Source organism: Pteropus medius, unplaced genomic scaffold (genome assembly GCF_902729225.1).
Source record: "Pteropus medius unplaced genomic scaffold, Ma_sr-lr_union100, whole genome shotgun sequence".
Taxonomy (NCBI): Eukaryota; Metazoa; Chordata; class Mammalia; order Chiroptera; family Pteropodidae; genus Pteropus; species Pteropus medius.
Window position 1 is genome coordinate 60,322,879 of NW_024344378.1, and position 12,577 is coordinate 60,335,455.

General features: G+C 37.1%; 1 protein-coding gene and 1 pseudogene across 6 annotated transcripts in view; both read left to right on the forward strand.

Annotated features, from left to right (window-relative positions):
- Positions 1 to 1,018: 1,018 nt before the first annotated feature.
- Positions 1,019 to 12,577, forward strand: part of ZFAND4 (zinc finger AN1-type containing 4) — a 79,126-nt gene continuing 67,567 nt past the window's right edge. For 2 of the 6 annotated variants that reach the window (XM_039872392.1, XM_039872389.1), the window contains exon 1: positions 1,019 to 1,457. Coding sequence is in view for 4 of the 6 variants with exons in the window: in XM_039872389.1 (XP_039728323.1) it covers positions 1,415 to 1,457 (43 nt within the window). In the remaining 2 variants the exon portion in view is untranslated. Of the gene's footprint in view, positions 1,458 to 1,851; positions 1,933 to 11,963; positions 12,265 to 12,577 lie in introns of those variants that run through there. The other 4 variants (XM_039872387.1, XM_039872386.1, XM_039872388.1 and 1 more) reach the window with 4 other exon arrangements.
- LOC120610202 (uncharacterized) lies at positions 6,883 to 7,001 on the forward strand (annotated as a pseudogene).

The following is a 12,577-nucleotide window of genomic DNA, read 5'->3' on the forward strand; positions in this document are numbered from 1 at the left end:
CACAGGAGACCGTGCATACTAGTTGCCTGCCCTTTTCCCTGTCCCTTTTGTGCATCTACCTTCTCTCCCTTAGTTTACTTAGGTACAGTTTCCTGCTGAGTCTGAGCTTACTGTGGTGTCTGACTCAAAAAGCATTGGCTAAACATATTTTTCTTCTGGAGTTATTGAACCTACTGATTTATCATTGGGATTGATTCCAGGGAATTCAGGAGAGTTAGAAATATATGGAATTAGAAAATATGCAAATTGCTATTTTGAGAGGTTTGAAAGGGGGAGGGAACTTATTAGCCATGCGGTAGGCACATTTCATGTTATTTTTTATTCAGTCTCCATTACCTCTACCAGATAGGTAATGCCCTCATTTTACAGAAAAGGCTAAAATCTGAAAGCAGAGTAGAATAGTGGAACAGGTTGGATTTTGATTCTGAGACCTAGATTTAAATCTTGTTCTACTTAGGCAAATTGTTTTCCTTCTTAGTTTTTATTTGTTCCTTTGTCAAGTAGAAGTTTCAGTACCAACCTTGCAGGATTAATGAGGGGAGAGAAAATGCTAAACTCAGGAAGGGAGATCTGTTCAAGGGAGGCTGGCCCAAGACACAAAAGCGCACAGGCTCTTCAGGCCATCTATTGGCCTGCCTGAAACCTTCCTTACCCTAGCACATGGGGTACCTCTAAGGGCGCCTTAGGTTAGGTTGCTTGCAGGGAAGGTGCTGTCCACACACTCGTCAGGCCAGCGGCTAACCCGGCGGTTCGCCGCAGCCTGTGCGATTGGTCTCTAGTCCGCCCACTTGGGCCCTAGTCAGGTGTCCACTCATAAATAAAGGATCAACATCCGGGCAACTCCTAACTGACAGCAACCACCAAACGCAGAAAAAGCCCCGGGTTCCCAGCAACCGCCGGCGCCGACGGCCACGCCTGATTGGAGGGCAGCATGAACTGCAGAGAGCGATTGGCGCGCCGTGTCACAAAGGGGCGGGGCGCGGCCGCGGAGCGTTGCTCGCCAGTGCCGGCTGCAGCGTCCCTCGCGGGGCCGCGCCTCTACGTAGGCCTGCGGGCCGGCGAGTGAGCGAGCGGACCAGACAGCCAGTGAGAGCGAGCAGGCCAGATGGGGAGGGCGCCCGGGACTGCGGGCCGCTAAGCGGGGCCACGTTGCCATCGCGGGCCAGAGAGGAGCGCAGGCCTCTGGGCGCCGGGCAACCGGACCGCGCCCCCTCCTCCGCCTCTTGCTGCGCTTGCTGTTGTAGCTCCGAGACCGCCGTGGCGGGCGGTCTTCGCCGAAGACTCAGCCTCCACTTTTATCGCCCCCCCGCGAGCGCGACGCGGGGCGTCCAGACTCGGCAGACGGGAGCTGCTCTCTGAGTCGCGAATTCTGACGTGGACCCTGATTGCTGTCCTCCAGATCAGGCCCCTGTGTATGCGGAGCTGGAATTTCTCTTGGAGGAGCACGGGCTGCGCAGGTGACTCAGTGGTCTTCGGGTATCTGTACATTGATGGCTCGAGTAGACGTTGGCTTTGAAGGATTTTCTAGTCCCGCTAGAAAATTCATTCCAGGCTAGAGTTTAGGATACATTTGCATGGTGTGATATAATTTCTGTAGCTTGTATTTAAAACTTAGAGGTATTTTCACACATTAGTAAAAGCAGCCTATTAATAGTCACTATTTTTAATGGCTACATATCTTTCTGGATCTCTTTATGTTAGGGGAAAAGTTTAAAAGATAACTGCTCTTATGTGGCTGATATTCTTTAGAACGGAGAATAATAAACTGATCCCAAGTTACAGAAATTACGAATTTAGCCTTATTATCACCTGCCTTTAATTTCTCTTTCATCTTTGGCGGTTGTTTTTTAGAACTCTTTCAGAAGAAATGAAAGAAGTGTTTTGGGAATTGATTTAGAAATAATTTTTGACGCCGTGACTCTTAATAGCTAAGTATGTTTTTAAAATTTCTGGTAAAAATTTTGAAATTACTTTTTTTCTGTCTTCCTTTCCTTTTCCTCTTCTGTTTTTTTATCTGTTCTTGTTCTTGCATCCATTTCCCATCCTGTCTTTGAAACTTCATTGTTCCTCTCTTTCCAACATCATAATACGCTCAGTCAAGCATGACCACACAACACTTAGAAACTGTCTATGGACCCTGCTTTTAATACTGGCTAGATATTTGGCCTTCTGAGCTTGTTTGCTCCTCTGCCATCATTTAGTCTTCCAGTCAAGTTTAACAAGATTTAATGGCCTCATTTCGTTGTAATTTCTACAGCTAGGGAGAAGTATATTTTCTTGAGGCATACATTTCGGTTTTGAATTTGGTTACCAACCTTACTGCTTCTTGGATATTGGCAATTACTCCACTGATTAGGCTAAACGTATGGTGGGTGTTCCAGCCGGACAACTAAGTGCTGTACTAGGTTGCTGTTTTTCTTTCAGCCAATAGTTACTTTACCCGTTATTGTTATAGATGAAGGACTTCCAAATCTGTCTTTCTGTAACCTTCCATCCCCAACTCGTTTATTCAGGGTATTGCTGTGGAAGAGTATTGTGATGTGCTCCTTATATCTTCTGTCTCTAAATTCTTTGGTCAGGCATTGGTCTCCTATGTCTTTATTTCTGTAACGTATTTCAACATTCCTGATCCCTGACTTCTGTTGCTAGAGCTGCTGCTATGTAGGTAGGAGCACTGTTGGCTTTGGGGGAACAGATCTGATAATTCTGTAATCATTCTTATTTGATATAACATGATAAGCATGTTCTTAAAAATCCACATGTTATCAAAAATTATATTGTAAAAGCAGTTGTTTCAGTGAGAGGGAAAAAGGGATCAGGGGTTAGCTTCATACAAAGTCGTTTATCCTCCAGGCATTTCAATGTATTAAAGATACAAAGAACAAAACCTGAGCCATACAGCCATTTATTTGGCTTTTGTTTGAAAGCAATGGCCTTTTACTACTATTACCAGCAGTTTATTAGCACAGTTCTTTGTGTTATTATATTTATTACTCTATTTTGATAAACAGTATGATAGCACTCGAAGTAGCTGTGCTGCCTGCAACAACTTTTCTGTGATGCCATCTTTCTAGGACCATTAGCAGTTTGCACAATACAATTTAGGTTCCTTGATTAATTATACTTCTGATTGTATTATAAAAATCCACACTATAGCAGAAATGTCTGTATGTGCATGTATATAATGAGTTGGGTTAACTTCGGTGGACTTAGTTTGGAGTGAATCGTAACATGATACCAATGGGAAACCAAATATTCCTCTAGACAAACTTTTGGATAATCAAATCTTCCTTCATCTCTAAAACAGGGATGATACTTTATTTACATCACAGGTTTGTTCTAAGAATCAATTGAGAAACTGAATATTTATGTACTCTTTTATTGAACAAACCTTCAGTGAGCACCAGTATGTACAAAACACTGTGCGAAGTGATAGGATGGTAAATCAGTTGTGATCTTTCCCTTAAGTAGCTTACAGCTTAGGTCCTCAACCCCTGGACCGTGGACCAGTACCAGTTTGTTCCGCGGGCAAGCGAGGGAAACTTCATCTGTATTTGCAGCTGGTCCCCAGCGCTAGTATCACTGCCTCAGCTCTACCTCAGATCATAAGGCATTAGATTTTCATAGGAGCACCGATCCCTGGTTAGGGACTGCTTGCTTACAAATTAGTCGAGTAAGAAATCCATGTAAAAAATGAAATTGATTATATAATGGGTTCAATATGTGATGGAGATAAAAGTTCAAAGCAAAGTAACCATAAAAGGCTTTGTGGAATAGTTGCTAATGAGCTGAATGTTGAAAGATGATTAAGGGCTTAAGTGCTTGTCAGGTAGCCAGGTGTGGTGTTGGCAATGAGTAGAACAAAGCACAAGGAACAATGTAGAGGCTGATGATGTATTCCAAAATTGCAGGTGCAGATATTTAGAGAACAGAGGTACCAGTGGTGTTGCAGAGTGGAATGAGGTACATGTATAAATAAAGGGCTGGAAGGTGAGATGCATGATCGTAGGACCCTTTCTAAGGAGTTTGAATTGTATTCTATAGATAGTGAGAAGCCACTGTAGGGCCTTGAGTTAAGAAATAGCATGATTGGTTATATATTTTAAAAAGATAGTTGTACTCCACAACATAAGTCATCAGGGAAGTACAAATCAAGTGAAATACCACTACATACCTATTGGCATGCCCCAAATCCTGAATGCTGATATCATCAAATGCTGGCAACGGTGTGGTGCAATAGAACTCCTATTCATTGCTGGTGGGAATGCAAAATGGTACAGCCACTTTGGAAAACACTGTGGCAGTTATTACAAAACTAAACATACTCTAACCACAAGATCCAGCAGTTGTGCTCATTGGTATATTTACCCAAACACACACAATGCCACACAATAATAATACACACACACACTAATACACATTAATACTACACACACACAAAGATACAATTAAGAAATGGGCAAAGGACCTGAACAGACATTTTACCAAAGAGGATATACAGAAGGCCAATAGACATATGAAAAAATGCTCAACATCACTAATCATCAGGGAAATGCAAATTAAAACCATAAGATCACCTCACAGCTGTCAGAATGGCTATCATCAATAAAGCAGTAAGTAACCAATGTTGGAGAGGATGTAGAGAAAAGAGAGACTTTGTACATTGTTGGTAGGATTGTAAATTAGTACAGCTCCTATGAAAACAGTATGGAAATTCTTCAAAAAATTAAAAGTAGAGCTGTTATATGATTTAGCAATTCCACTTCTGGGTATTTATCCAAAGAATACAAAAGTACTAATTCAAAAAGATATATGCACCCCTATGTTCACTGCAGCATTACTAGTAATAACCAAGATAATGGAAGCAACCTAGATGTCCATCAATAGATGTCCAATAAAGAAAATGTGACTGACAGACACACACAGGAATATTATTCAGTGATAAAAATGAATGAAATGTTGCTATTTGCAGCAACATGGATAGACGTAGAGGGTACTGTACTGAGTGGAGTAAGTCAGACAGAGACAGACAAATGCCACATGATTTCACTTACATGTGAAATCTAAAGAACAGAATAAATGAATAGACAAAACAAAAAAACTCATAGATACAGAGAACATTTTGATGGTTGCCAGAGGGTAGGGGGCAGGGAGGTGGGTGAAAAAGGAGAAGCAATTAAGAAGTACAAATTAGTAGCTACAAAATAGTCATGAGATTGTAAAGTATAGCATAGTCAATAATGTAATTATTGGGTACTAGATTTATCAGGGTGAATATAGTCAATCATGTAAATATTGGGTACTAGATTTATCAGGGTGATCACTTCATAAGTTATGTAAATAACTCGTACACCTAAAAGTAATATTGTATTATATTTAATGCCAACTGTAATTGAAAAATGTTATTTAAAAAAATCCAAAAAAATCTAGCAATATATATAAAGTCTTATATACCGTATACAAATGGTTTGTTCAATGTACAAAAATCAGTTAATGTAATACAATATATTAATAGTATAAGAGACAAAATCCACATGATTATCTCAATAGACTAGTAGAAAGAAAAGCATTTGATAAATTCCAGCACTGTTTGTGATTCAAAAAACAAACACCTAAACAAAGTAGGAATATCAGGTTGTCTTCAACCTGATAAAAATTATGAAAACCCCACAGCTAAAATTATACCTTATGATGAAAGGTTTAATGCTTTCCAACAACAGTCAGGAATAAAACAAAAGTGTCTGTTTTCACTACTTCTATTCAACCTTATATTGGAGATTCTAGGCAGGGCAGTTAGGTAAGAAAAGGAAATAGCGAGCCTCCAGATTGGAAAAGAAGAAGTAGCAATATCTATTTGCAGATCATATGATCTTGAATATAGAAAATTCCAAGGAGTCCACAAATAATCTTCTAGAACAATAAATATGTTCAAGATTGTAGTATACAAGATCGATATATTAAAATCAATTGTATTTCTATACAGTAGCAGTGGTCGATATGAAAATGAAATTATGGTAATAATTTCATTTTAATGACATCAAAAAATAAAATTCATAGGAATACATTTTTTTAAATGCAAAATTTGTACTACTTTAAAAACATAAAACATTTTTGAAAGCCTTTAAAGAAGTTATAAATAAACTGAAAGACAACACATGTTTATGGGTTAGAAGACTTAATATTGTCAATTAGAAGATTCAACACAATCCTTATCAAAACCCCAACTGGTATCTTTGCAAAATATATAAGTTGATCCAAAATTTCTATGGAAATTCAAAGGACCCAGAATAGCCAACAATCTTGAAAGAAAAAATTAGAGGACTCACACTTCCTGATTTCAGAACTTACTACGAAGCTAAAAAGACAGCAGAACTGGTATAAGTATAGAACTATATATAGTTCAATGGTTAGACTTGAGGGACCAGAAGTTAACTCTCGCATTTATGGCCAGTTGGTTTTCAACTAGGGTGCCAAGACAATTCTGTAGAGATAGAATAGTTTTTCCAAAAAATGGTGCTGGGACAACTAGTTATTTACTTGCAAAAGAATAAAGCTGGACCCTTATTTCACACCATCCACAAAAATAAATTCGAAATGGACTATAGACCTAAATATAAGGTCTAAAATGATACAATTTGTAGAAAACTATGTACATGTACAGTTGACCTTTCAACAACACAGGCTCAGTGTGCCAACCCTGCTCGCAGCTAAAAATCCATGTATAACTTTTGACTCCCCAAAAACTTAACTGCTGTCTACCGGAAGCCTTACCAATAACATAATCAGTTGATTAACACCAATTTTGCATGTCATATGTATTATATACTGTTATTTTTACAATAAAGTAAGCCACAGAAAAGAAAATATTAAGAAAATCATAAGGTCTACGGCCATGCCGCCCTGAACAAGCCCGATCCCATCTGATCTCGGAAGCTAAGCAGGGTCAGGCCTGGTTAGTACTTGGATAGGAGACTACCGAGGAAGACCAGGTGCTGCAGGCCTAAAAAATAAGGGATTGTAAGCTGACAAGGTCCTTGCAATCTATGAGGTCAATCAAGGGTTTTCTCGCCTAAAAAAAAAAAGAAAGAAAATAATAAGGAAGAGAAAATACATTTTAAGTACTGCAGTGTATTCATCAATACTGTAAGTTTACACCCTCTTTATAAGATTATGTTTGTCAGTATCTATGTCAGTATTATCTCTTAAGATACAAACACTGTAGGTGTTATACATATTACTAACACTATACATCAAAAATGAAAAGATAATGTGAAAAAATATTTATTTACAGATATAACCTTTCATACATTGACAAGAAGTAGCAATATAATTGCTTCATGGTAACCTATCCTATACACTAATAAAGGAATCAGTACAAAATTTTTTATGGCATATGGTATTAGAGTCATATTCACAAGACAGTATTGGAAACATTGTTACATTTTTTTCAGAAAGCACTTACCTGTGATGATAGGCTGATATGCAGTTTCTCCAATTATGAGAGAGAGAGGCATACTGTACAGTAATGCAGTTCTTTGAAAGCACAGTTATAAAACAGTAAGAAAACTAACACATTATTAATTTTTTATTAAATATCAGTCACCTCAAGCCTATGTAAAGATAGGCTATCCACTCCATACAAGTTTGCACACAATGTTCTACACGATGAATACTTAGTAATTATGATGATGACACAAAAATGTCATGTAGTTCTTGCCATACAGTTACTAAATTTTCACACAAAGAAATTCACACACATGCACAACAGATAAGCTTATTAACTGTATGGCATGATTCTTTACTATTCACTAGGTGGAAGTGGATCATTATTGTCTTCATCCTAGTCTTCACATGTCGTAGGCTGAGGAGGAGGAGGGGGAGAAGTTGGTCTTGCTGTCTCAGGTGTCAGAGGCAGAAGAGGAGGAGATGGAAGGAGAGGCAGGCATACTGTAACTTTACAGAAATATAATTCTTGCCTGACTTCTCTTTTCATTTCTCTAAAAATGTTTTTATACACTTCCAGTCCTTTCACTGTTGGCTTTAGTATCACTTCCTGTATAAGAGAAGGGTCAAAAGAAGTCAAAAGCAGTCTTGAATAATCGGAACCCTTATATCAGATTGCCTAATATCAATTTGTTTTTTGGCACTGCTTCTTTTACATCTTCATGCAGCATTGGTTTAAAAGCACTCATTTACATCAAATTGTCTTCTCAATTCATCTGATGTGGTGTCTATTAGCTCTTGAATTTCTCCAAGATCCATATCTTGAATCCCTTCACCCGCATTCCCCACCTTTTTTGGGGGCCATATCCATAACCTCTTTTATTATTTCCCTGACTGGCTCTATTGTAAATACACAACAGCTGGACAGTTTTCTCCAGCAGGAATTTATTGTTTTGGGCTTGTTGGCTCTTACAGCTCTTTCTATAACAACGATGGCATCTTCAATGGTATAATCCTTCCAGACTTTCATGATATTCTCTCCTTTGAGGTGCTCTTCCATAGCATTGACAATCCTTTCCATAGAGCACTGTGTGAAATTAGCCTTAAAGGTCCTTATAACTCCCCTGATCTAGAGAGTGTAGTAGAGATATTGAGTTTCAGGATAAGTAGACTGCTTTGATGCCTTCAGTGTTGAACCCATGGGGTTCTGGGTGGCCGGGAGCATTGTCCAATATCAAGATAACTTTAAAAGGCAGTTCCTTACTGGCAGGGTACTTCCTGACTTCAAGGACAAAGCATTGATGGAACCAATCCAGAAAAAGTGTTCTTGTTGTCCAGGCCATCTTGTACAACCAATACTGGCAGCTGGTGTTTATCTTTTCCCTTCAAGGCTCAGGGGTTAGCTTAGCAGCTTTATGGATAAGGGCAGTCCTGATCATAAGTCAAACTGTATTTGCACAGAACATTAGAGTTAGCCTGTCCCTTCCTTTGTTGCATTTTTCCTTTCCAGAACAGGGCACTTTTATCTGCATTAAAAACCTGAGAGGCAGATATCATTTCTCCTCAGTGATTTTCTTAATAGTGCCTGAGAACTGGTCTGCTGCTTCTTGGTCAGAAGCTGCTTCTCCTTGTATTTTGACATTTTCTAAGCCAAACCTCTTTCGAAAATTATCAAACGATCATTTACTGCCATTAAATTCTTCAGCTTTAGATCCTTTAAGTTATAGCCAAATAATGGCTTTGCTTTTTCTTAAATCATATAGAGTCTATAGGTATACCTTTCTTATATCAATCTTGCACTCACGTTAGAACTGCATTTTCAACACAAGTTAAAAAGGTATATTTTGCAAGGTTTTCATGCCTGCTGTTGATGTTGCAGCAATGGGTTCACAAATTTCCTTTTTTTTTCTTTTTTTTTTTAAACGATGGTTCTTATGCTGGATTCTTTTATCTTGAAATGGTGGGCAACTGCAGCTGCAAACCTTGCTCTATAGTACATATCAAGCAATTCAACTTTTTCTTCTAATGTCATAACTTTTCTCTGCTTTTTGGTAGGACTTATAGCATCACTAGTAGCACTTTTTATGGGTCCAATGGTATCATTCAAGATTTACGGTATTACACTAAACGCAGTGAAAAATACGTGAAAACCTTGAGAGATCACTTTTTACTGCAATACAGTTCTACTGGAGGGATGAACTGCTTACGTGGAGGTGATTAGCATCACATAGTTTTTCAAGTAGATTCTTGCAATACTTGCTCACCGCAATAGCAATAGGAGATGACTATAGAATTATTACATTAGTACAGTATATACAACAGTTAATTTTTATGCAGTTATGATTTAATATGACATTTGTTTACATTCCTCTCAACTGGCGTGATTATGTGCTTAAGTTTTGTTAAATTTTAACTCTTTAGAATAGATTTGTGTATATTTTGTGGTAGTAAATGATAAAACAAACTAGTACCTACATAAATTTTTTGTATATATGACGTACCTAACTTTTTCTTAATTTTTCAATATTTCTAGGCTTCACGGTTTGTCTGTGTTTTCAGATTGGCACTAATCTCTAAAAATGTTTTAAATATATTTATTGAAAAAGATCTGCATATAGGTGGACCTGCACAGTTTAAATCTGTGTTGTTCAAAGATCAGCTGTAAATCTTTATTGTCTTGAATTAGGCAAAGCTTTTAAAATATGACACAAAAAGCACAGCAACAACAGAAAAATAGCCAAATTGGACTTCATGAAAGTTTGAAACTTTTGTACTTCAAAGAACACCATTAAGAAAGTTAAAAAGACAACCCTTAAAACTGGAGAAAATATTTGCAACTCGTGTTTATGTTAAGAGGCTTGTATCTAGAAAACTTAAAAAATCCTTACAACTCAATAATAAAAAGACAACCCAATTGAAAATGGACAGAGGATCTGAATAGACTTTCTGAAGAGATATTTCTGTAAAGAAGGTATACAAACGGCAATAAGCACAGAAGATGCTCAGTACCATTGTCATTAGAGAAAGGCAAGTCACAATCACAATGAGACAATACTTCACACCAGTAGGATGACTTTAATCAAAAAGACAATGAAGAGTATTGACAAGAACACGGAGAAATTAGTACCCTAATCCATTCCTGGTGGGAATTTAAAATGGTTCAGATGTCTTTTGAAAACAGTTTGGTAGTTCCACAAATTGCTAAATGTGGAGCTATCACATACACAGTAATTCCACTCCTAGATATATGTGGGGAGAAAAGAAAACATGTCCACACAAAAACTCAAATGTTCTCATAGCATTATTCATAATAGCCAAAAATTGGAAACAATTCAAAATGCCCATCAACTGATGACTGAATAAACATTTATTTAGCCATTAACAAAGAATAAAGTACTGATACATCCTAGAACATGGATGAACTTTTGAAAACATGCTAAATATTTCACAAAATATTATATATTATGATTCTATTTATAGCGGAAGGTCCAGAATAGGCAAAATTATAGAGATAGAAAGTAGATTAGTGATTGCCTAGGGCTGAAAGGGAAAGGGAGAATTTGGGAGTGATGTCTGAAGAGTGTAGCATTCCTTTTTGAGGTGGTGAAAATGTTCTAAAAATGATTCTGATGGTTGTACAAATCTTAAACATACTAAGAACAAGTAAATTTTAGAGTGTAAATGGGTGAATTCTGTGGTATGTAAATTATATTAGATAAAGCTATTAAGATTTACTTACCTCTCCAGAAAGATGTGTATCATCTGTCGTCTAGTTTAAGGTCAAGACCCAACCCCCTTTACAAAGTTTTCACTGATTAATAGCAATTTATCAATTTAATTATTCCTATTCTTCTAATTATACACTTGTAATTTATCTTAGTACTTCTGTCAGTTGTGTTTGCCTCTCAGATTTATTAGTCATTGTATGTTTGTGTATGGAGGTTATGAGTAATGTCTGTTACCAGCATTAACCATCTCAGTGCTATACTGATGGATAACCTCTGGAAACTCAAATGCTCATTGATTATTTAGTGGGTCCTATTTTTAAGGAATCTATTAAAATGGTTGGTATTCCTTCTATTCAGTGTGGTTCAAATGTATAGTGGCTATAAATTATACTTTATTTGGTTAGAAAACATAACTTAGGTGTTTTAGAAAAGGATATACGTAAATTTTTCAAAGTCTTGCAAATACATACTTATTGAGTTCGTTGGTTTAAATATCATTAACAAGAAAAATAATTGTTGAGCATGTACTGATATAAAGAACAGTGCTGAGCTCTAGTAAGATACAGAAAATTATTGCAAATACACCTGGTTTTTAATAATCTTACAGTCTAATTGGGGGATGGGAGTGATTTCAGAGACAAATGTGAAAAGTTCGGAATTAGCATAGTAAGCACTAAAATGAATCCTGGGGCTGTCTAGAAGATTAATAATGGCCAGAGTTGTTCAGAAAATGTTTATGGAGGAATGAGATTTTCAAATAGGCTTATTAAAATAACTATTCTTGTTTTTTAGGTACAAAACTCAAAACATGAACAACAATATATATTACCAGTGTTCAAAGCTGATTTGGCTAGAACTGGAATACAGTTGCCTACAACATATTCCAGAGGAATTAGAAAAGTCAAAGTAATGGATAACAGAAAAGATCCTCCATTCTTCAATGAAGATAACGTGGGACCATTTTATTACAAACTTCCTTTTTATGATACCATGGAGCTCTTCATTGAAACATTGACTGGAACATGTTTTGAGCTGAGAGTTTCACCCTTTGAAGCTGTAATTTCTGTGAAAGCAAAAATTCAAAGATTGGAAGGTACTAGTCTTTCTTTACTTTTAGGATATGAGGATTAAATTTGTTTATCAAGAGTATACAAATAACTTAAATTTTTCTTATGGAGAAAATGTCAAACACACATGGAATTTTAAAGTCTAGGATAATGGGCCGCCATATACCTCTTACTCAGCTTCAACAGTTATCAATTCATTAACTAACTTATTACCATTCCTGGATTTCTCCCACCCTAGTCCCCTTGTACCAGATTCTTTTTTTTTTCAAACATTTTATTTTATTATTAGTTTCAAGTATACAGTACATTGGTTAGATATTTGTACAGCTTATGAAACGA